Below are 26,352 nucleotides of genomic sequence, written 5' to 3'. Positions count from 1 at the left end.
TTGCAGTGCCGAGTTCTATGACAATCTTTGATGATTTCAAGTTTTTGACGTGGAAATGCAGAAGCTGTGCTACAAAGCAGATATCATGTATTAAGTTCTTGCATTTTTCTGATTAGTGGGATTTCAAGTGTTTTTGAGGTTGGGACTGAATGCACATCAAATTTCAAATTCTGATATTGTGAGTTGCAGAAAACAGAATCAGTTGAAGCTGTTGGAGCTGTGCTGATTGTTGTTGAATTCTGTGAGCAAGGGTTGCTGTGCTGATTGAAATAGAAGGAGTGAATCCTAAGTGGCAACAAATTTTAAGAGAAATCTGGAATTGAAACAACTAAAGCTGATTTCTGCAGGTTGTTGCTGGAATTCTGGAGTAAAAGTAACAGGACAGTGATACAAAGAATGTGTATCAAGATAAAACTAAGCTGGTGACTTCTGTTTTGTTCTTTTCAGTTACTGCTGTTGAAGATCCTTTTGAGTAAGAATGAGAACTTAATCTCAGATGATATATAAATCTGCTGCTGAATCAGGAATCTAAATGATGCTGGGATACTGAAATGCTTTCAAGTTGAACCCATTGATCGATGTGTTCAAGAGAAGAAGGAGAAAAATCTCAGAATTTCATTTCTGCAATCAGAATATAGCATTGAACTCTGTGATAAAGCAGGAGTGGTAATTCAGAGCTTATTCCTGGTTAGTGTGAAGTTCATTGTATACCATTTGGTGTTCTTATCTTTTCAAATCTTACATGATTTTAAGCAAGCGACTATAATGAATGTGTATTCAAAATTTAAGTCAATTTTGGGCTGCAATAAGCGGTAACTGCAGTAGGTAAGCTCTGTTTTTGAAACTGTTACTGCAATATTTATTTGTTCCGTGAGGCCAGTCTCTTATTGACTTAAAAGCCTTGGAATGTTCATAAGTTGAATTTCAGAAATTTGGAAAGCTTTCAACATGTAGAAGGCATGCAATTTCAGTGAATTGATTTCTGAATGAACATACTTGAATGCGGTACAGAGATTGGAAAGCAATACTATTAGTTTAATATGTCATGTGGAAAATTTCTGTTGCAAGCTTCTACACAGTGAGGAGGATTTGATTTTCCATTATCATTCAAAGTAGAGCTGAATAGTAGATAGCTACAATTCAAGTGGATTGATTTTCCAGAACTGTACAGTCTCATTGCAGTGCAAGAAGACAGTAAGAAAAGTTGGTTGGAGAAGAGTTGAGTGATGGAATTGGCTTTAGCTTGTCCGAGATGACCAATGCTTTAAGTGTCGGGGAGTGAGTTCTTTGTTAGTTGATTGATTATTTGAGCTTTCAAATGCTAAAATTTAAGTGGAAAAATGGTGAAAAACAGAAACAAATTGTTGGCAAATCAAGAGTATCAAGTGTGAAGGAAGAGTATCAAAATTTTTGGTTTGCTATTTAATTGAAGGAGAGGTTAGCTTGATATGTTGAATTGTTAAAAACAAATGGTATTCATCTCTTTTTACATCAAAATGGTCAACTCATCAAGTATATTCCTCCAATACTCTCATCTTCTCATTTTCTTCATTGAATTCTTTTCTTTTGCCATTTCATCCACTTTCATTGTTCCTTTTGCTTCCATTTCAATTCTTCATGATTAAATCCTTTTGATTCATGTATGCTATGTTTATAGTGGTGGAGAAGTAGAAAATAAGCAAGCTTATGGTAGTGAAATGTTGTGAGTTGCATTGAGTGAGCTCCACTTATACACATGATTGAGTGTGAGAGCTAGAATAGGTAAATTCCTTGTGAGCTTGCAACTTACTTAATTCTTCAATTGGATTAAAACTATCATACCTACTGATTATTGTTTGGATTGTATTCATGATTGTTTGTGATCTTTAGATGGTCTTAGTTAAATTCTTTTTACTATCTTCTAGGTATTGCTAGGGAATTTTTTGTGGAGATGATTTTTAGTTTTCTTTACTTGCACGGGACGTTCAAGACTAAGTGTGGGGGATTTGATAACCATGATTTTACTGTACTATTTTGATTCATATATGCATGGTTTGATGTTGATTTTATAGGTTTAAATCATGGTTACATCATAATTTTGTGCATTGTATAGATTTTGGACTTAATTGTAAATTATTTTATTTTTATGTTATTTGATGCTAATATTTGATTCTTATTTTGTAGGCATCAAAGGATCTTGGATTTGGATCTATTTGGACCAAATTTGTGCTCGAATCGGAGTTGAAACGAGAAAATCAAGCTTTGGAGCATTAGGGGTCATTCATCAAGAATAGGACAGATCTGAACCATCCAGTGAAAATCTGGCCCATCCAACCTAATGAGGAGGAGATCTCAGCCATAGATGAAGATCCAAAGCTTTTAATCTAGATCTGAGTTCATATAGCCATCGATCCAGCCCGAATTAATCTGGACCGTTCATAGAAGATTGGGCAGATCTGAACCATCAAGTGAAGATCTGGTCGATCCGTCCTAAGGGAGAGTAGATCCAGACCCTAGATGAAGATCAGTACCTCCGGATCGGATTTTGGATGACTTTTCACCGTTGATCAAGAGCCAAATCAATCACAGCCGTCCGTTCATATTTGGAACAGATTCAAAACAGAAGCTACAGTAGCTTCCAGACTTCGTCGATCCTCCACCGCACAGCTTCGTCCCGTGACGCATTTCCAGCGGATTTTGGCCCCTTTCCTTCTCCAATCAACCTCTCAAGCTTCAACCTCGGTGGAGAGCTTCTTGGCAGCATCATCCCGATCATCTAGAACTGTCTTTGGGTGTTCTCTCCGGCGGAAATCTGCTCCCAGTGTTCCTCTATTTTCGCCAGATTTGGAGGTGGTCTTCCAATCGGCGACTCCGATTCCCATCAGTGGCGCTTGGAGGTGGTCCACCGGCGTTATTAAGCTTCATCCGATGCCCATCCGTAGTCCGCAACATCATCCCAGATCCAGAGAGCTCTGGGTAGCAGAAATCTAAATTTTTGGCCATTCATGGGGTTCTGGGTTGTTCTAGCTCGTCGGGGGTGGTCCGTCGGCGTTGCTGAGCATACTTGGAGCTGATACGCCACTTATAATCTTCGCTGAGGTCCAGAGTTGGGTGGTCTCGACTTTGGCACTCTTGTGTGACGGCAAGAGTGTGAAGCTTGTTAGATTGGTTGAGAGATTGGATCGGTTAGGGTTTATTTAGCTTTGTTACTATTTTTATAGCTTAGAACATATTCTTTTTATGTTTGTTAAGTTCTTATCATTGCAATTTAGCATTTCATTACCTTGTTGAAGTTTAATTGTGTTTAATTTGTGCTTGATTAATTGTTTAGTTGGGTAGTTTTAAATTAGGGTTTTAATTGGTGTTGTAGATCATATTTAATTGCATTTCATTATTTCATATTTAGTTTAAGTGCGTTGATGGTTTAATTATAATGTAGGATGACAATGCATTATGGTTTGATCATTGGCACATAGTTAGGTTTCACTCTTGCTTTAGATTAATTTCTTTATTGCTGTGCTTCACTTTTGTTAGATTTAGATTCAAGTTTAAACCCCCAATTCCATATTAAAAACCCCAAAAATAGAAATAAAATACGATCCTAAAATTACATCCTATCGTTTGTTCCTCGAGGTTCGATCCTGGGCTCGTTACATCAACATTATTGCGAAATTAAGGGGTTCAGTGGAAATATATATTTGTACAATTTGATTAGCGGATGTGACAGATTCGCTTATCACTACCTCAGTATCTATTAGAGAGCACGCATTTGGTACTAAGCCTGGGCCCAAGAAACAGAAGAAGAAAGTTAAATATTAATTTCAAGTATAAGGCTATAAGTAAAGGAAACAAGTATCACCTATGTTTAGAACTAGCAAAGTTTAGCTCTTATAATTCTAATCATACAGTATTGGGTTTCATTTGTTTTCCTTATGAGTTTATTGAGCATGATTAGCTTTATTTTCAGCATGCAGATTTATTCTTGTATATCATGAGTATGCAGATTATTTTAGTGCTTTGCTATTAGATGAGCATGTGTAGCTTTTCTTTTTAGCATTTCAGTTTTAGCATCCTTTGTATCTTATGCACTTTCGAGTTTTTGTGAGATAGTTTAGTACTTCCTAAGCGTTTCGCTTATAGATTTATTTTCCTCCTACCGCAGATAAAGGAAAAGTTAAAGTATAAAGAGGAAGGCGACAAGGAGGATGCATGATGGATGGTGTGTGATGTTGAACTATGGAAGCCTCGAGACTTGGCTAAGAAGTTGTTTAGAGTCCTTCTTTAATGTTATTAGAGAAGTTGAGATTATTAAGGAGTTGTTTCCTTTTTCTATGTTGCTAGTTGAGTCTGTTCCGCATTGTTAGTTTGGTTGTTTCCCACTGTTGGAGCTTTATTCATTTGCTATTGCTAGAATAGTTTTCTTTAAGTTGTTGTGTCTTATTACTGCGTGGTTGTGAAGTATATATATACCAGCCGCATGTGGCTGATGGTTTATTTTGCATGTATTGATGATTATTGTCACCGGTACAGGGGAGACTCTGCCGAAATTTTTTCGGTAGGAACTTCTCTGGGGGCCGTGATAAATTTAAGTGTTGCTAATAATAGCATAAGTGACACTAGTAAGTAGAGTAATAGTTAAGTAACGACCACCTTTAGAGAGTAGTAAGGAAGGTGGGTCGTTACAGTTGGTATCAGAGCAGTTCCCATTCTCCAGCATCACACACACATCAACATCAGCCTTGTCGTCTTCAAGTAAGAAAGTATTTAAGTTTTTCCTTTTTTGCTTTCTTTATTATCTGTAGTCTGGAGTAATTGCTTATATGCGCTTTAGTAAGATAGAAGTTTTGTTTCTCTTTTATTCATATACATAAGTATGTTTAGAAAGGATAGAGAAGATATCAAGTCTTTTTCTCTGCATAACTATATGTCAAGAAGAGGACATCTCCGTACCGTTCGTACTGAGAACCAAGATCAGGAGAACGAAGAGCTTAGATCAACTAAGCCCAATCACTCTGAAGTTGTTGCCCAACTCCAGAGACAAGTAGTAGAGCAGCAGCAAGTGATTGCCAATCTGATGGCAAATCAGCAATCAGTTCCTCCCCCTCCCCCAGTTGTCACTACGGAGACTCCAGTGGTAACTGAGGTTCCACCAGCTCCCTAGAGAGTCGTCACAGTACCTCAGAGACAAGAAGCTTACCTCATACAGTGGCTAAAATTGAAACTAGAGAGCTTCTCAACATTGGAGAGCACAATGGAGCTTCTTGACTGGACAGAAGTCGAGAAGGTCAAGTGCGCCTCTTTCTGCCTGTCAGGAGACGCTCGTATGTGGTGGGAGAGGATAAAGACCAAGAGGGCAGCCAATCAGATGAGCTGGGTTGATTTTCAGTCAGAGTTTTATGAAGAGTTCTTCCACCTACAGATCACCAACAAACATATGAGGAATTTATATAGTTCAAACAAAGTGACCTGTCAGTAGAAGAAGCAGCCAAGAAGTTCAACAGACTAGCTCGTCTCTTCCCAGAGCTGGTAAGTACAGAGAAGGAGCGAGTCAGACTGATGCTCAGAATGCTCAGACCACAAATAGCACTGAATGTGAGCAGTGGAGCTCACCGGCCCCAGACTGGTGAAGAGTTGATCAATAGGGCATTAATTCCTGAGCACTACTTGAACGACATCAAAGCACAATGAGCGCAGCACAAGCCAGTGAAGATAGAGGACAAAACAGTGGGAAGCCAGAAATCCCAGTCAAGTAAACAGAACAGGAAAGGCAAGGGTAGTAAAAGAAAGCAGTGGAACTCAGGAAGTAACCAGAAGGGAGGACCAGCAAACAAGAAGACCAAGTTCCCTCCCTGTCCTAAATGTAGAAGAACACATCCTAGAGCCTGTCTTTTGGGTAAGATGGGATGCTATTCATGTGGGCAAGAAGGACACATGGCTAAAGAATGCCCTAACAAGCTCAAAGCACCTCAGCCACAGCCAGTGCAATATGGAGGCAAGCCTGCACAGTTGCATTACATGGAAGCAGCATTAGAGGGACCTCAGCTCAGTCAAGGAAGGTTGGAAGCCCCACCAATTCCAGCCAGTGCCAGAGTATTCTCCCTCACTAAAGAGGAAGCTGCTAGTGCCTCCACGGTCGTAACAGGTCAAGTGGTTATTTTTCAGCATTTAGCTACTGCACTATTTGATACTGGGGCGACCCATTCTTTCGTATCAGTACCCTTTGCCAGTAAATTACAGGTGCCTACAGAGAATATGAACTCCAAGTTCTTGACGACCCTACCTTCTGGGGAAATCATGGAGTCCAATCAGTGGCTTCGAGCTGTACCGGTCAGAATTGCAGACCGAGAACTATATGTTAGCCTGGTAGTCCTCGCCATGTAAGATTTCGATATCATTTTGGGTATGGATTTCCTCAGCAAGTATAGTGCTTCAGTAGACTGCCGTAGAAAGAAAGTAAACTTCAGTCTAGAGGGTGAACCACCTTTTGAATTCACGGGAGTGCCAAGGAAGAAGACCCAAAAACTTCTCTCTTCTCTAGCAGCTCACCAGATGTGAGCTAAAGGGTGTGCTGGTTTTCTTGCATACATAGTAAATGCAGAAGAACATAAAGGACTCAAGCAGGAGGAGGTTCGGGTAGTATGCGAGTATTCAGAAGTATTTCCAAAAGAGCTACCTGGACTGCCTCCCAACAGAGAAGTGGAGTTTGAGATTGAATTGGTTCCTGGTACCGGTCCAATTTCAAAAGCTCCATATCGCATGTCTCCAGCAGAGCTGAAAGAGTTGCAAGAGCAACTTCAGGAGCTACTTGACAAAGGCTTCGTCCGCCCTAGTCACTCACCTTGGGGAGCTCCTGTGTTGTTTGTCAAGAAGAAGGATGGATCTATGCGGATGTGCATAGATTATAGAGCTCTGAATCAAGTGACAATCAAGAACAAGTACCCCCTTCCCAGGATTGACGACTTATTTGATCAATTGAAAGGGGCAACAGTGTTCTCCAAGATAGACCTGCGCTCTGGGTACCATCAGTTGAAAGTGAAGGAAAGTGATATACCTAGAACAGCTTTCAGGACCAGATACGGACACTACGAATTTGTAGTCATGCCTTTTGGTGTGACTAATGCACCTGCAGTCTTCATGGACTTAATGAACAGAGTGTTCAGAGAATACCTCGACAAATTTGTCATCGTGTTCATCGACGACATTCTGATCTATTCCAGAACCCCAGAGGAGCATGACACGCACTTGAGAATAGTCCTACAGACCCTACAATAAAAATAGTTTTATGCCAAATTCTCGAAGTGCGAGTTTTAGTTAAATTAGGTGGCATTTCTAGGTCACATTATTTCTAAAGAAGGCATTCAGGTGGATCCAGCCAAAATAGAAGCGGTCAATAACTGGAGCAGACCAAAGAATGCCAGGGAGATCAGAATGTTCCTTGGTTTAGCTGGGTACTACAGGAAATTTGTGGAGGACTTTTCCAGGATATCCTCTCTACTAACAGCCCTCGCCAGGAAGAACAAGAGGTTTGAATGGTCAGACAAATGTGAGCAGAGTTTCCAAGAGCTGAAGAAGAGATTGACCAGTGCTCCCATCCTGACAGTTCCAGAAAAGTGACAGGAGTTTTGATATCTACAGTGATGCTTCCAAGATGGGCCTAGGAGCTGTACTCATGCAAGAAGGAAAAGTCATAGCTTATGCTTCTAAACAACTCAAAGATTATGAGAAGAATTACCCCACTCATGATCTTGAGCTGGCAGCTGTGGTCTTTACACTGAAACTCTGGCGACACTACTTGTATGGAGTCCAGTGCAGAATCTTCACAGACCATCAGAGTTTAAAGTATTTCTTCACCTAGAAAGATTTAAACATGAGACAACACAGGTGGCTAGAGTTGGTCAAAGGCTATGACTGTGAAATTCTCTACCACCCAGGCAAAGCTAACAAAGTGGCAGATGCACTAAGCAGAAAATCCAGTGCATCCCTGATGTCTTTGTCATCATTAGCCCTGCCACTACAGAAGGAGTTGACAGATTTTGGAATGGAAATTATTTATGGGCAAATCTCTGCATTGACCTTAGAGTCAACCCTGCTTGAGGATATATAGAGAAAGCAAAGTGAAGATCCAGATATCCAAAAGATCAAGCAAGGGATACAAGAAGAAGGAAATTCAGAGTTTCGAGTATCAGATAGTGGAATCCTCTATCAGGGGAACCGTCTTTGTGTCCCCAATGATGAAGAAATGAGAAATAAAATCCTGGAAGAAGCACATAGTACACCTTACTCCATGCATCCTGGTTCTACCAAGATGTACCAAGACGTGAAACAGAGATTCTGGTGGTCTGGACTCAAAAGAGATGTAGCTAAATATGTCAGTACCTGCCTGACATGTCAGAGGGTCAAAGCAGAACACCAGAGATGAGGAGGAGTTCTACAACCTCTTCCAATACCAGAGTGGAAGTGGGAAGACATATCCATGGACTTCATAACAGGTCTTCCAAGAACTACAAATGGATATGATGCGATATGGGTAATAGTGGACCGATTGACCAGGTCTGCCCATTTCCTAGCCATCAAGGTGTCCTATTCTATAGAGCAGTTGGCACAACTGTACGTCAAGGAAGTGATCAGACTTCATGGAGTTCCTAAATCTATTGTTTCTGATAGAGATGGGCGCTTCACCTCTCACTTTTGGGAGTGTGTTCAGACTGCACTAGGCACCAAACTCAAGTTCAGCACAGTCTTCCATCCTCAGACTGACGGATAGACAGAGCGAGTAAATCAGATCTTAGAAGATATGCTCAGGGCTTGTGCACTGGATTTCAAGGGAAGTTGGTGCAAGTATCTGTGCTTAGCTGAATTTGCCTACAACAACAGCTATCAGGCCACCATCAAGATGACACCTTATGAAGCGTTGTATGGCAGGAAGTGCAGATCACCCATTTGCTGGCAAGAAGCAGGTGAAAGAAAAGAAATGGAAGTAAAGCTGGGCATTCAGACTGAGATGATAGATGAGACCACTCAGACTATCCAGAAGATCAGACAGAGAATTGAGACTGCCCAGAGTAGACAGAAAAGTTATGCTGACACACGTCGTAGGCCACTTGAGTTCCAAGTAGGGGATTTAGTTTTTCTCAAAGTCGCTCCTATGAAGGGAGTGATGAGATTTGGCAAGAAGGGCAAATTAAGTCCTCGCTACGTAGGACCTTACCTGATGATAGAAAGGATTGGGAAAGTAGCTTACAAGCTGGACTTACCACAAGACATGTCAGCAATACATAATGTATTTCATGTCTCCATGCTAAAGAAGTATCTTCATGACCCTAGCCAAGTGATTGAGCCTCAGTCAGTGCAGATCCAAGAGGATCTTAGCTACGAGAGCAGACCTACACAGATAGTGGACAGAGCAGTCAAGAGACTAAGGAACAAAGAAGTGCCACTAGAGAAGGTCATTTGGCAGAACCAGAAGCACGAGGAAGTCACTTGGGAGCGTGAGGATAGTATGAGACAGAAATATCCAGAGTTATTCTAAGTTCGAGGATGAACTTTTTATAAGGTATGGGGGATTATAATGACCCAACTTTCCCTATTTCGAGTTCTAAATGTCCTTAAAAATATTTGGAAATGCTTTTAAAATATTCTAGAGATTTTTAGAAATTTTTAGAATATTTTTATGCAATTTTTGGAGGTCGTTTGGTATTTTACTAAACGAAATAAGTTTTGACAAAAAATGTCCGAGCCGAGATTTGAACCGTGGACCTCGGACCTGAACCGAGCCTTAACCGAATCCAGCCAGCCAACTGTTCCGCGACCTTTTCGTGAACATATAGAGAACAAAATTTATATAAGTAGTAGAAGTTAATAACAGGAAATAATAGGAAGAAAAGGGTCACAGCCGAGATTTGAACCCACAAGCTGAGCCTTAAGCAGAACGCAGCCAACCAAGTGTTCACGCAGCCATTGCTGAATAAGGAAAGAGCGACAAATATTTAAGGTATAGTATTTAATAAAAACCCTAGTTATAAGAAAAGAATTAGGTTTTCTTTTTCCCGAAAATTTTCTCTCCTCTCCTCTCCCCGTGCGTCGGCGTTCTGTTCACGAGCAGAAACGCAGCAGTGCGTTAGGGCTTGGTCTCCGGCGTCGGTGAAAGGCTTTTCCGGCCGGTCTTCACCCGTGAGTGACGACCTCGATGAGAGGAGCTCGGAAACACAAAGAAGTCGCCGAGATTTGAAGCTTCTTCGAACCCTAGAGCTTTCCCTTCGGTTGTAAGTCCAAGAAAGCATTGTAAGTACTTCTCACTTGTTGTAGGAGTTGCTCCGAATTTAGGGTTTCGTTTCCTTGCTTTCGAATTTTGCTGTGTCGAGTAGAATTATATGCTAGAGTTTTTCCTTCCTTGCTCTGTTTGTCAAGCCGAACAACAATATCTATTTGCATGAGAATTTTGAGTTTTGTGATTGATATGCTTCAATTGTGATAGTCCGAACAACCCTCTAATTCTATAGTCCGAACAGCCCTTGATCTTTAGCATTTCAAGTTTAGGTAATTCTGGTTAATTAGTAGGCATGATCAGCAGGTTATCTAAGTGGCAATATTAGTTTTTGGTGCTATTCTTGAATATGAACAGCCTTATTTCTTTCCAGCATTAAAATTCTGAATTCCTTCTTTTCCTTGGTTAGCATGAACAGCCTTGTTATAAGGATTCAGAGTTAGCTTATTTTGCTACCTTATCTAGCATTCCAGTGTTTGGTTTCTTTGCATTTTAGTTGCTTAGTTTCCTTTGCATTTCAACATGCAATTTAGTTTCAGAATTTCACAGCTTTGTTTTAAGTAGGAAAGTTTCTTAAATAAGCATGAGTAGTTCCTTATCCAAGAACAGCCCTTTATTTAGTTAGAATGAGTTTAGCATTTTCCTTGCTACTCAAAAAGGCAAGAACAACCTTTATTTAAAGCATGTAGTGTTAGTTTCTTAGTTTTCTTGAACATGAACAGCTATTAAATATTAAACTTATCTTGTAGTTGATTGGCTTTGCTTTTTTTTATAGCATGCATAGTTAGTTGCAATTCTCTACTTGTTAGACATACTTACAGTGTTCTAGTAAGCTCTATTAGGGGATTATGAGAAGTTATGAGTAAAGAGAAAAAGACCAAGGTCTAGTTAGAAAAGATAACAAGTAATTTAAAGTAAGAGGCTAGTACCCAACTTCCAAGGTTGTCGTTAAACAAATCCAGGTGACCAATTCCAAGGTCTTGGCCCTGGTAAGACCAAGGTCTTTACCCTCATAGGACTGGAGGCTCGCTACCTCAGTCTCTATTAGAGAGCGCGCATTTGGTACTAAGCCTGGGCCCAAGAAAGAGAAGAAGAAAGTTAAATATTAATTTCAAGTATAAGGCTATAAGTAAAGGAAACAAGTATCACCTATGTTTAGAACTAGCAAAGTTTAACTCTTATAATTCTAAGCATACAGTATTGGGTTTCATTTGCTTTCCTTATGAGTTTATTGAGCATGATTAGCTTTATTTCCAGCATGCAGATTTATTCTTGTATATCATGAGTATGCAGATTCTTTTAGTGCTTTGCTATTAGATAAGCATGTGTAGCTTTTCTTTTTAGCATTTCAGTTTTAGCATCCTTTGTATCTTATGCACTTTCATGTTTTTGTGAGATAGTTTAGTACTTACTAAGCATTTCACTTATAGATTTATTTTCCTCCTACCGCAGATAAAGGAAAAGATAAAGTATAAAGAGGAAGGCGACAAGGAGGATGCGTGATGGATGGTGTGTGATGTTGAACTATGGAAGCCTCGGAACTTGGCTAAGAAGTTGTTTAGAGTCCTTCTTTAATATTATTAGAGAAGTTGAGATTGTTAAGGAATTGTTTCCTTTTTCTATGTTGCTAGTTGAGTCTGTTCCGCATTGTTAGTTTGGTTGTTTCCCACTGTTGGAGCTTTATTCATTTGCTATTGCTAGAATAGTTTTCTTTAAGTTGTTGTGTCTTATTACTGCGTGGTTGTGAAGTATATATATACCAGCCACATGTGGCTGATGGTTTATTTTGCATGTATTGATGATTATTATCACCGGTACAAGGGAGACTCTGCCGAAATTTTTCGGTAGGAACTTCTCTGGGGGCCGTGATAAATTTAAGTGTTGCTAATAATAGCATAAGTGACACTAGTAAGTAGAGTAATAGTTAAGTAACGACCACCTTTAGAGAGTAGTAAGGAAGGTGGGTCATTACATGCAGTAGTACCGGGAGTACCTCCCCCGGTCTATCCAGCGGTACCACATATAGTACCAGCTCCAGTGGTTCCGCCAGTTCCCGCAGTAGTTCCTACTCACCTAATTGATATAGTTGTGGCACGAGCTCGGATCCTAGATTTGGTAGAGTCGATGAAAAGTCGATTCACCCTCTTTCGCAGAGAGACCGATTCGAGTGTGGTCCAGTCCTGGATAGAGACCATGGAGCGGACCTTCTTCTATATGCTTGCTCCGAGTGGGAGAAAGCAGAGGTGACTATTTTCCATTTATGGGATAAGGCTGATATCTGGTGGGATACACTTGCTCCATCCTAGGTAAGCAGAACATCACCTAGGCGAGATTCAGAGAGGCTTTTGAGAGTTGGTACTTGTCACGGGCATATCAGACGACTCGTCGACAGGATTTTCTGAACCTTCGGCAGAACAATCGCACCGTGACAGAGTATAATGCTGAGTTTAATCAGTTGCCCAGATTTTGTCCAGAATTAGTTACTGAGGATAGATCCCGCATGCTACAATTTGTCCAGGGATTGGATGGACATCTGCAAGTAAAGCTTGTCGATTTTGGGAGTTCATCCCATTTAGAGACATTGGACAGACCCCTCATGATTGAGTCAGCTCAGCAGAGAGCATTTTGGGACAGGACAAGGAAGCAGATGGGTCAGACATCAGGACAGATCCAGCATGCACAAGCGACTGGACAACAGCAGAGTGGTCGCAGTCGGTCAGGTCAGGGTATTTCTGGGGTTTCTGGTCAGCCTCAGAAGTCAGGGAGATCTTCATCAGGACATTCCCGGTCTTCTCAGCAGAACTAGAAATAGTCCGCCAGTGACACTCACTGCACCAGATGTGGGTCCAGAGACCACATCATCACAGCCTGCTCCTTGGGACAGTCGGTTTGCTATTATTGCAAACTACCCGGGCACCTGAGCTGAGATTGTTCACTGAATGCTCAGCATATGGCTTTCGGAGTGTCTGGTCATGGGGGACAACCCAGTCAGACCGGGACTTATCGAGGAGGGCGGAGAGCCCAATCTTCGCATAACCAGCAGAGGACAACTCCCCCGGCAGCAGCTGCATATGTCATGCATGGACAGGAGCACTTCGGTGCCCTCATAGTACCACAAAGCTTTGTTCCGGGACCACAGTATCTGACTCAGGGGCAGTATCAACCATAGCCACTAGTCCAATACTAGTGACAACCCTAACCGCTGGTCCAGTATCAGTCGCAGCCTACCTATCCGTCTGTGGCTCAGTACCCGACACTGTCACAATGGCAGGCTCAGACTCTGGCGCAACAGCCTTTGGCAGTACTACCACCTCCACCACTGCCAGAGACTGGACATATTCATGTGGTTACCAGAGAGGATGCACAGTGGGCGAACGGATCCGTTTTCCGCGGTATGATTTTACTTTATGCATTATCCGTTGATATGCTGATAGATACTGGTAGCTCGCATTCTTTTATTTCCCGTGCCTTTATGAGGGACATAGGTAGACTACCTACTCTTAGGCCGCAGCAACTGACCGTCTCCCTACCATCCAGTGATACATTGGATGTCACTCAGGAGGTCAGAGGTTGCCCGTTAGACTTTGGCAGCATGATACTTACGGTAGATCTTTTAATACTGGAAATGGTCGACTTTGATATTATTCTTGGCATGGATTGTTTGCCAGCATATCATGCCACTGTTGATTGCCAGATGAGGGTGATCACATTCCAGCCATTATGAGTTTTTGGTAATGCCATTTGGGCTTACCAATGCTCCAGCGGTATTATGGATTGTTTGTGGTGAAGTGTTTCTCCCACATGTTATGGATTGTTGTAGTGGAGCATTGCTCCCACATATTAAGGATTGTTTGTGGTGGAGTGTTACTCCCACATGTTATGGATTGTTGTGGTGGAGCATTGCTCCCACATATTATGGATTGTTGTGGTGGAGTGTTGCTCCCACATGTTTTGGATTGTTGTGGCGGAGCGTTGCTCCCACATATTGTCAATTTCTTGTAGAGGAGCACTGCTCTTATATAGGTTGCATTGATGGTGGTAGAGCGTTGCTCCCACATATGTAGTATTTCGTGTGATGGAGCATTGCTCTCACATTCGATAATATATTTCTTTGGTGATTTGTAGCTAGTGATCAAATTTCAAACTTGTTGTCGGGGATCTTATAGTTGAGTATGTCTGTTGTACGAGCATTATAAGTTCTAGGTTTTACCATTTAGGCTTACAAAGCCCTAGATGTTTTTATGGACTCGAGGATTTCGGTATTCCTAGGTTGTTTGGATCGGTTTCCATTGTCTTTGTTGACAATGTTGTAATCTATTTCTGATCCGAGGAGAATCACATACACCCCCTTTGCATACTTCTAGAGATGTTTTGACAGAAACATCTATATTTGAAGTTCACATGGGTAGAAGCTTGCGAGACCAGCTTCCAGGAGCTGAAGAGGAGATTAGTGTCGGTTCCAGTTAGGTTTTTTCCCTATGGAGAGGACTGGATTCATACACTGACGCATCTCTTTAGGGTTTGGGCGCTGTTCTGATGCAGCATGGCAGAGTAGTCTCCTATACGCCTCGTCAGTTGAAGGAGCATGAGAAGAACTACCCTGTACACAATCTGGAGCTAGCCGCCATCATCTTTGCTTTGAAGATTTGGCAACATCATCTGTACGACATTACCTTTGAGATTCTTACGGATCATAAGAGTCTCAAATATATTTTCACCCCGAAGGAACTTAATCTCTGACAGAGGAGATGGATGGAGTTCTTGAAGGATTACGATTGTACCATTAGCTATCACCCGGGGAAAGTTAATGTGGTTGTCGATGCACTCAGTAGGAAGTCCAGAGGGACTTTGGCTTGCTACCGAGCTTCAGTCACAGACTTGATTTAGGATTCTCCGAGTTGGGCCTTCAGGAGCAGGGACGGACAAAGCAGGGTATATTGGTTACCATGGTTACTCAGTCGTCGATCAGGACTAGGATCCGAGAGGCCCAGGCCGGTGATCAGCACTTACAGTTCATTGGCAGCCAGATAGCTTCTGGGTAGTAAACCAAGTTCACACGAGATGAGGAGGGAATTATATACTTTCGAGGCAGATTATGCGTACCTCAGTCTCACCCGGTCTTACAGGAGCTACTTCAGGAGGCTCATCACTCTCTATTTGCGATCCACCTAGGAGGGACCCGCATGTATCGAGATTTGAGGCGTTCCTACTAGTGGAACGGCATGAAGAAAGATATCACGGAATTCGTAGCTAGATGTCTTATCTGTCAGCAGGTGAAGGCCGAGCACCAGAGACATGCCGGATTACTTCAGTGGATTCCTATTCTTGAGTGGAAATGGGAACACATTACCATGGACTTTGTGGTGAGTTTGCCTAGGATACGTCGAGGCCATGATGCGATTTGGGTAATCGTTGATTGATTAACCAAATCTGCGCACTTCTTGGCGATCTGGAAGACTGATTCCCTGGATCAATTGTCAGATCTGTATTGCCGGGAGATCATCAGATTCTGGCAGAGTCTGCAGCAGACCTTGGGCACTCAACTCCGTTTCAGTACAGCTTTCCATCCGTAGACAGATGGGCAGTCGGAGCGGACCATTCAGACTCTAGAGGACTGATGTGCGTAGATTGTATACACTTATTAGCATGTTTTGACTCACATTCACATACTTTGAGCATGCTTGATCTATGCATTTTCGTACTTTCAGCTTTCCTTTTTAGCATATTTACTCTCTTTGTTCGGAGATATGCTTTTGTGTATTTTTTATACGCAGGAGTCGAATCTGGTGAAAGATGCATGTTTGAAGCCAAATATGCAAGCAAAGCGATGGAGGAAGCCATGACACTTGAACCCTACACGGCCCTGCCATAGGGGGGTTGCCCAGGCCGTGTAAGGATGAGAGGCCATGTAGCTGCACTAGAGAAGAAAGATGGCATGGCCGTGTGAACCTCACACGACCATGCCAAGTTTTAAAGCCCAAGGAAGCCTGCGCCGTGTACACCACACGACCACGTCAGTTTTCCAGAGACAAGAGAAGCGTCGGCTGTGTGCACTACATGGCCGTGTGAGGTTTCTAGACTGCAGGAGAATTTTGGCCGTGTGCACCACACGGCCGTGTCAGGTTTCCAGAGGTGAAGGCAATGCAAGCCGTGTGGATCTACACGGCCGTGCAAAGAGGGCGTTGATAGAGGCAAGACAAGGTCGTGTACCTCACACGGCCGTGTGAGGTCGGCAGAGAAGAAAGTGGAGCAGGCCGTGTGAACCTCACACGGCCGTGCCACGGGGCCATGTGGCGCCCAAAACTCACCTCTATATAAGCCCTTCTTCTTGATTTGAAAGGGGATCTTCTCCCTCTTGGGAGAAAAGGAGATTTAGGTCTTTCCTTCCAATCTTGGGAGGATTTTTGGGCAATCTAAAGGAGGATCTTCAATGGATTCGACTCCGGGAGCGTGGATTGGATCTGAAGACCAAGCTTCATCTTAGATAAGTTTTCTTTCTCTCCTCTTCTTGGATTGGGGATCAAGAAATGCTTGTAATCTTTGTATTTTTGGATTTCTCTTTTCGATTCATGGAATAGATCTCTTTGTTTTAGGATGGAGGGAGTATTTGTATGATAAATTGATGTAAACTCTTGTGGATTTTCCATTTCCTAGTTTCTATGATATTGTTTTGTTTGTATCAATTAAATCTTGAATGAATTGTTGTGATGTGGACCCAATTCTCATTTTAGATTGATTGTTTGAATGTCCTATGGATCTTGTAGAGATTATCTCTCACTCGATTTTCCGAGGGAAGCACGTCAAAGGTGCAAGCCCATGTAAGGACGTTTGAGGGATAAGATTTAGGCAAAAATAGGATAATTCAAGAAGGTAGGATAGATTTAGGGATTAATCTTTATATCTTATGGGTTGAGAAGTATGATCTTTGTGTTGATTATCCGAGGGATCTTCGTGATAGGAACATGCCCGTGTTAGGACAACATAAGTTTATATCTAATTGATCACATTTAGGTATAGATTTCAGTCCTAGGTCGGTTGTCTATTGCAAGAGAGTACCGACAACCTTCTATAAATGTTGGACAATTGAGAAATAGGATTTGGTAGATCATTTACATTGAGGAATCTTACAAAGAAACCAAAACTCCTAGAACATTCCTTTATCATAGCCCATAATCTTGTTTGTTGATCTTTCATTTCTATTTTTACTTTTCATTAGTTACATTTAGCTTTTGGAAACCAATTGATTAGTTGTTTAGCTAACTCGTGTTGAAACATTTCTAGTGCTTATTCCAGTCCCTGTCGATACGATAATCTTTTATATTACTTGCGACATTTTCGTACACTTGCGGAGGTCAACAAGTTTTTGGCGCCGTTGCCGGGGACTGCGCTATAACATTAGGAATTATCAATTGAGTTAGACTAGACATAACTTTTCTTTTCATTTGCATAGTTGTAACTAATTGTTAGAATTATGTTTTTATAACTTTTCCTAATTCTGCGTTTTTGATTCTAACATTCTTTGTCTAACTTTTCTCTGTTTTCTTTTGTTTTATTCTTTCTCTGTCTCTTTCTTTTGTAAACATATCTTGCCATCTTGTTCTTGTGTATGCGAAGATCTAACTTTGCAGGAGAACTTCTTCCTCTAGACCCTGAGATAGATAGAACATTTCATAGAAGAAATATTTTGCAAAGACAACAAGAAGAACAAGAACATTCTATTATGACGAACAGACCACTAAAGGATTATGCAGCACCTTATGCTAGGGGTTTTCGATCTAGTATTTCAAGGCCTTCAGTTGAGGCAAATAATTTTGAGATCAAACCTGCAATCATATCTATGGTGCAGCAAAATCAATTTGGTGGAGGACCGCATGAAGACCCAAATCAATACTTGAAGGTCTTCTATGAAATATGCGGTACAATGAAAATGAATGGTGTTCCTTTAGAGGCAGTGTGTCTACTATTGTTTGGGTTTTCTTTGAGAGATAGAGCCAAGTAATGGTTGAATTCTTTGGCTCCAAATAGCATCACCACATGGGAGCAATGCGAGCAACAATTTCTTTACAAATTATATCCCCTAGTAAAACAACTCATATGAGGAATCTTATTGCAAGCTTCAAACAAGCGGACTCAAAATCTTTATTTGAAGCATGGGATAGATACAATAGCATGCTCAGACAATGCCCACACCATGGTTTGGAAATATGGTTAGTGCTACACACGTTTTATAACGGCATCAACTATCACACAAAAGTGTCTCTTGATTCAACTGCTGAAGGGGCACTTATGAACAAGGGTTTAGATGAAGCCGAGGAGATAATCGAGAGCGTAGCACAAAACCATCATCAATGGGCTAATGAAAGAAGTGGTGGCTATTCTTGTATGAACCCAACAACAAAAGCATCAGGAAAATTTGATGTTGATGCAATGACTTTGTTGGCTGCAAAACTGGATGCTCTTACAAAAAAATTTGAGAATATGGGAGCTAGTTCAAGTACAGCCAATGCCATTGTTGCTTCTTGTGAAGTATGTGGAAGTTCTGAACATCTAAGTAACTCATGTCCATTGGGGGCTATAACTACACAAACTAATCAATTAGAGCAGTGTGATGCAATCATGGGTTTCAATCAGAGGCAGAACAACCCCTACTCAAATACCTACAACCCTGGATGGAAGAGTCATCCTAATTTCTCTTATAGAAATAACCAAGATCAAGGACCATCCATGGGGGCAAGGCATAATTTTCAATCCGGGCAACAAAATTTTCAGCAACAATCTTCTCAAAGCTTTCCTATGTCTAAAATTGAAAAGATGTTTGAAGAAATTATGTCCAGTCAGAATGAAATGAAACAAGCTTAGAACGAAATGAAACAAGACATTTTGAAGCTTACTTAAAGAATGGATAATTCTAATAGACATCAAAAGATTTTGGAAAGTCAGATTGCCCAACTAGCTTCCTCATCTTCTAGAGCACCAGGACAATTACCTGGAAAGCCTGATGTTAATTCCATGGAGCACTGTAATAGAATTGAGCTTAGGAGCGGACGGACCTTGGGATATCCCCAAGTGACTGCTCCAAAAGGGATGCATAATGAAGAAGAGCTCTCTCCTCCATCACCAAATCAGACTCAAGTTGATGAGGAGAGTACCACTAAGGTTAAAGAGACTCTTCCACTTAACCATCAAAGTATAGCAGTCCCTTTTCCTCAAAGATTGATTATGTTAAAGAAAGATGAAGAGTTTGGCAAATTCTTGGAGAAGGTGAAAGAAATATGTGTTGAAGTACCACTCATTGATGCAATCCTTTAGATGCCCAAGTTTGCCAAATTCTTGAAGGACATCATGTCAAATAAGAGGAGGAAAGGAGATATTGAGACCATTGCGCTTACAGAGGAATGCAGTGCTCTTTTGGGAAAGAACACTTTCCCAAAGTTGAAGGACCCTGGAAGCTTTTTTATTCCTTGTAATATAGGAACTGAATTTATTGAAAAAGCTTTTTGTGATTTGGGGGCAAGTGTTAGCCTCATTCCTTATTCTATTTGTAATAAGTTAGGTCTCAAAAACTTTAAACTTACTACCATGGCACTACAACTTGCTGATCACTCCTGCAGGTACCCTATGGGTATTGTGGAAGATGTGCCGGTAGAAGTAGGTGGGAGTATAATTCCCACCGATTTCGTTGTGCTAGACATGGAGGAGGACCCAAAAATCCCTATCATATTGGGAAGACCATTCCTTGCTACAGCAGGAGGAGCTATTATAGATGTTAAAAATCACAAACTTTCTTTGGTGATCGGTAAGGAACGATTGGAATATGATTTATCTAAAAACTCTAACCATGTCTCTTCTCTCTTGAATGCTTGTAGTAGGACAAACATTTACAAATTGGAGGAATGGAATTTCCATCCTCATGGGAGGCCACCAAATGAAGAAAACTATGTGGTGGAAGATGTTGGGAGGAGACCTCCCAACAAAAATGACAAATATGTCTGCCCTCCAAGGGCAAAGAAAAGAGGGGAGTAATTAGATTGGTCGAGTTAAAGACCTTAAACAAGCGCTTCTTGGGAGGCAACCCAAGTTTCTTTTTAGTTAAGTCCTGTTCTATGTTTCAAATTTTCATTAGTAGTGTTTTACTTGGTTTTTGTTTTGTTTTTAGGTTGAAATTTCACTTCCATGAGCTGGCCATGACTTCTTCATGGGCATGGAAGTGTGGGAGGAGCTAGAAAGGAGGAGAAGTGTCAATTGGAGCAAAATAGAGCATGGTCGTGTGCTGCACACGGCCAGGCTTATGGTACAGAAAAGGGAGCACTACAAGAAAAACCCTCATAGACATCGGTGGAACAACAACGGTTTTAAGAAAAAACCGATGTCTTTGAGTATTTTATACCGTTTTTTCCAAAAACCGATGTCTATAAGCGCAGATTTTCGCTCATAGACATCGGTTTTTTAAGCCGATGTCTATGAGCGTCTTTTTTTCGTTAATAGACACTGATTTTAACAGCGGTTTTTGAAACCCGATGTCTATGATAAAATAAAATAATTTAATTTTCCTACTAATACTTGGCCAAAATTTACAACACTTCACTCTTCCCTCTAAACCTAAACCTATATCGCGACATCCACCGCCTCCTCGCCGCTGGCCATCCGACCTCATCTCCCTTTTCCCTTCCTAGATCGATGCACAGCACAGCTTGCCTTGTGTTTGACTGAGGACACAGATGGTAGCAGCGTAGGCGGCTTGACCCATGGAGGACGAGGTGACGGAGTTGCATTCCATCCCCCGGACGCCGCCTCCAGAATTGGCAGCGGTGATGGCAGCTCATTCTCGCCCGCCGGTCTCCGCTCCACTCTTCGTCGCACACGCTATCGCCCCTGCTGCCTTCGGCGACCCCGCGGTTGGCCACCCCGCGGACGGCGACACCGCTCACGCCGAGGACGCCCAGCCGCTGGCCAGCCCCATGAGGAAGGTCGTGGTCAGCATCCGCTGCCAGCAAATTGATTTGCTTTTCTAGTTTTGACTTGGGAAGACTCGCACTTCTAGCCAGGATCTTCTGTGGAGCTGAGTCAAATTAGGGTTTCCGTTCCCACTCTATGAAAGTTGTGCCTTCGGTCATCATTCTCCTTGACAACGTCAGCAAGCAAGCGATAGAAACGAAGCGAGCGTGGCGATGGAACAGATAGACCTTCATCATGATCAAGCCCGACGGCGTCCAACGCGGCCTGGTGTGCTCTCCCTCTCCCTCCCCCTTGATTTCTTCTTCCTTCGCTTCGTTCATCTATTCTTCGGCGTTGCATTGCGTAATTTACAGTAGATGTGTTACTGAAACACCAAAATCCTTCTTCTTTCCTTTTTTTTTTAGTTGAAAGGTTGGAGAAATCATTAGTAGGTTTGAGAAAAAGGGTTTCTACTTGAAAGGTGAAGATTTTACCAACTGCAATCCTTTTTTTGTTTTCCCCGTCTTCTTTAGAGAAGAAACGAGAAATTTTCTTGGTTATTTTTGTGCGTCGATCAAGGTTGAAGTTGGTCGGCGTGGAATGCTCCTTTGCGGAGAAACACTATGTCGACCTCTCCACGAAGCCCTTCTTTGGTTCCCTTGTGGAGTACATCATCTCTGGTCCGGAGGTAGCGATGGTATGGACGCGAAAGAATGTGGTGGTCAGACTATGCAATTGAGATTGGTAGGTGATTTCTTCTTCGTCAGTTAAATTTCTTGAAACTCAAATAAGCTTGAAACTTTGCTTGTCAAGGCCATGTTCTTGCATGTGTAACCTAGAAACTCAAGTATAGTGGAAACTAAAAAATATTAGAGTTTCATCTTCTTGATATCTTGATTGCAAGTATTAATTGATTGATGCATGCAATGTGTTTGATGAATTTCCTCAAACACTATCCAGCAAGAGATCTGAATGAAGTTTCCAGCATATGAAGAAAAAAAATCTTTTGGGGTTCAAGCTTGTGTGCCCGATTACGAGCTTTACAATATTACTTTCTCTCTGATTTTTGGAATCCATTAGCTGGACCTCTTCATATATCTGTGCAGATTACTATCTCCCTATAATGAACATGTTGCATAGGTTGGATTCTCATGTGTCAAATGGGTATGGATCGTTTTGTTCTTCTGTGTTCATAGCTCATTCATATCGTGTTAGCTCGATGCAGTTAAGAATTTTACATTACATTGTTGTCTTGTCACTTACAAAAGGGAATATGGAACACTGAACAAGCTGCACACATTCCTCTTACAGACAATTCTAACATTGAGCAGGTCTGTAGTAAGGCATTTTTTCCCCATTCTTTCTCATCGTCTAGGTTTGTGTTAACTTTTTTCCTTTGGCCCTTCAAGTTGAAAACCAAGAGGAATCACTATGTTGAGGGAAGAGAGGTAGGCAATCGCGAGTTTCTTTGCTCATGAGATAGACTACAAAGGTCATTTAAATTTAGATCTTCTGCTACTGCTATGATCCTCATTGGCTATCTAGTAGAAGGTTTCATCAGTTAGACTAATCTGCATTTCGACATGTAATCTCCACAACCAACAGATAGTAATCTCACCACACAAAACAATATAATGAAGAAAACATTATCCTGTTGACTGTTATGGGTGCTAAGGGAATATATATCTCCCTATTACTAGCTTGGCATATGATAAACAATTATTTGTGCGACTCTTTTACAACATTATGAGGTCAACAAGCATTTAAACAATATTTGTTTTCCAATATAATCTCACCACACAAAATAGAATTAAGAAATTACTTTGATCACAGATTACATTCAAGCCAAATGTTATACAGGCTTGATTTTGTTTATTGTTCAGAATACTGTGGAAACAAAAACAATATTGCATCATTTAATAATCTTCAAATGGCACTCTAACTGAATTCTGGTTTTGGTGGCATTTGCAGGGTCCATGATGCTTCCTTCCAACATGGTGACAACCATGCTAATTGAAGGTCTATTTTCTGGCTTTATCTGTATGCACCATAAACCCACTATCATCATCTTTTTTGTAATTTCTTTAGTCTTAGGATTAGCATCAGTCTCAGGACTAACAAGACTGGTATCAGGAGTGACCAAATCATAGTACTTATCAAAACTGTCATAAACCCAGTCTGGAAAATAAATTTCACTACTGTGGTCTGCCATTGCTTTGAAGTTCTTTCTCCCTCCAACGATTTCTAATATCATCATTCCGTAGCTATAAACATATGACTTACTGGATGCAGTCATATGGCGTTCTGCTTTCTATATACTGTAAAAATTGATTAGATGTATCATCCCTAATTATTCACCCAATTTTAAAGCCAACCCAGTGTAAAAAAGTAAAGTTAGTCATAACAAAATTGTAGTGACCAAATTGCCCACATACTTATTAGTCTAGCTTATGAGGAACTTGAATGGCCTCAAGAAGGTGATCCAACTGATAGTAGTTGAACCAAATGAAGATAGTGTGAATAAATTATTTTATATATTCCAAGAAAAATCATAATAATCTACTATACACCATGCATCACTATATTTAGTTTCTTTCAAATCAGTTGCCTTATAACATATTATTTCAAATGTGCAGATCAAAGAAGCTGAGTAAACAAGTAAAACTTTTGATATCTTTTAATATTTCAGTGTGTAAATAAATAAATATCTATCAATAAAATATCTTAGTTTATCTGCTTCGTTATAGGCTTTATGTTGGTGAGTAGCTACAAGTGGGGTCATGTGCATGCATTTTATAATGCCCTTGTCACATGGACCAACAACGATTATAGGTGATATCGATGGAATTATTCTGGTAGAAAGTGGATCTCATTCCATGTATTAGGGTCAGAAGCCATTTGGATTCTGATAACCCATAATCCAACTCATGTGTAATTGTTAGTCTATCTTTAAGAACTAGTGAGGCCTTGTTAATTGGCAGGATGTAGCATCAAATTTATCTCAACAGTTAGTATACTTTGTAACCTTGACCGTTTAACTGAAATTTTTTGCCATTCCTTTCACACATCAAATAATATTAGATGCACAATCTTTGTTAGTATCAAAGAAAGGTTTGTGAATTTAGCCAGAAAATGTTATGGTGATCTCAGATGGCACATCTTCTTTAGTACTAGGGTTGTGCCTATAGTTGATCAGCATCTTCTGTTTTTGCAACATACTACGCCCTTTGTATATTGTTGCTCCCTGCTTTATTGAATTCTTTATCAAACCTTCACTTTCCTTGATGGTTGCTTGCCTCCTAATTGAAGGGGAAGCACTGACAAAACTGTTATTTAAGCTATTGTTTGTAGAATGGCCAGAGCTTGTGGATATTATAGGGTGACTTTTTAATTTGGATATTTTTATTCTCTTAAGTTTTTTTTCCTTGTTGAATAACTTTATTTTAATAATTTTTCCCAAGTCATGCTTTGCTTTACAACCTAACCATCCACAAGCATTGCCAAGCCTTGACAACATATACATGGATTGGTAAGCTTTAGAAATGTTTGATGACAACTGTGCGGATAGTTTATTTTTGTTCCTTAATGAAACTTCTCTTAATGCAGCAACATGATGAGTGTTGTTGCATCATTCTATAAGGCAACTTTAGCAGTTACAACAGGGATATCTGCGCCCTTCAACAACTTGGCTATTATATACAAGCAACAGGTAGAGTACTATATCTACCTTTTTCATTGCAATCATGTACTAACAACATGTTCATTGCCATCATGCCCTCGCAATCATGCTTGGTTTTTTGTCAAATAGTTGGCTACAACACGTTTATGTTTTAACAGGATACAGTTAGAATGCCATCTGGACTGCTATGAGATTGAAGTGAGAAGGATCATCAGTGATGGATGGTCGTTGACCATTTAGTGCAACTACCTCTCATTTTAGTGGGGAAGCATTTGCATTGGCTTTGACAAATACAGTTTAAAATATTTTATTGGATCAAACTTTTCTTAGGGATATGAATTCCAGTTTACTATGTGGAATTTTTGTAAAAATCACTTCTCGCTTTTATTTCTTCCTTATTCAATCATGAGATTTTTGTCGGTTTATATTGGCAAGATACTTCGGCTAATTTCGTTAATTTGGCATATACTAGGCAGCACCTACATAGCTACACTGTTAGTTCAACCTTTGCTTCCTGCGTGGATATTCAATCATGAGAATTGCTGCTTTCTGCTAGTTCAGACTGATGCTGATGGTCTTGTCAATAGAGGGAACACATTTAAGGAGATTGGTAGAGTTACTGAAGCAATTCAGGATTATATACGTGCTGTGAATATCAGACCAACTATACTTGAAGCCCATGCAAATTTGTCTTCAGCTTACAAAGATAGGTAATTGCTTCTTTGAATTTGTGCCGGTGTTGGACTATATCAGTATCTTACATCTATGATTCTTCTTTCTATTTATTTGTGGTTGAGATAATTGATGAACGTTTCTCTTTTTAAGCATTCCAATTACTCATCTTGTTACCTGGTGCTCTTACTACTTTTTCAACTATGATTTTTGGTCTTGATTTACTAATATATTATTTATGTGTTTTTACAGTTTACAAATCTCAAGTACTCCAGAGTTGAAATTGATGAAGTGCGGTTCGAGTGGGCTGAATGCATGCTAGATTACATTTGAAGTGCGGTTCTACCTTGATGTGTTGTTAAAAGAATGTTCTATCTTAATTCTGATATCTATTAGCTTTTGATGTAAAAAGAATGTTTGTGTATTTTATGGATACCGTTGTAAGAAGATTATTTATGTAATTTGTGAATATTTGTGTATTTTATGGATATTGTTGAATGAAGAATATTTGTGTAATTTGTGTATTTTTTTTTGTTACTGTCGGTTTCGGAAATCAAATTTGTGCTGTTAAAAAATAATGATATTACATCGATTTTCCACCGCTGTAAAATCGGTGTTATTAACTAATATTACATCAGTCGTATACCGCTGTCAAAACTGGTGTTATTAACATATAATATTACATCGGTTTTACACCGTTGATGAAACGGTGTCGTTAAGTGATACTACACCGGTTAATAACCGATTCGAACACCGGTGTTGTTAAGTGATACTACACCGGTTTTAACCCGATGTCTAAAATGGCAGACCTTTTACATCGGCT

General features: G+C 40.6%; 1 protein-coding gene across 1 annotated transcript; it reads right to left on the bottom strand.

Annotated features, from left to right (window-relative positions):
* Positions 1-23,090: 23,090 nt before the first annotated feature.
* Positions 23,091-23,474, bottom strand: LOC122038557 (LEAF RUST 10 DISEASE-RESISTANCE LOCUS RECEPTOR-LIKE PROTEIN KINASE-like 2.3). The gene has a single exon (XM_042598358.1). It carries the CDS (start codon positions 23,472-23,474, stop codon positions 23,091-23,093), a length of 384 nt encoding a protein of 127 aa, XP_042454292.1.
* Positions 23,475-26,352: the final 2,878 nt, after the last annotated feature.

This window comes from Zingiber officinale, chromosome 1B (assembly GCF_018446385.1).
Source record: "Zingiber officinale cultivar Zhangliang chromosome 1B, Zo_v1.1, whole genome shotgun sequence".
Lineage (NCBI taxonomy): Eukaryota > Viridiplantae > Streptophyta > Magnoliopsida > Zingiberales > Zingiberaceae > Zingiber > Zingiber officinale.
This window is presented reverse-complemented; position numbering and strand designations above follow the sequence as displayed.

Bases quoted from the DNA above. Each gene is read 5' to 3' on its own strand.
- LOC122038557 (XM_042598358.1), bottom strand. From the start codon at position 23,474: ATGACTGCATCCAGTAAGTCATATGTTTATAGCTACGGAATGATGATA.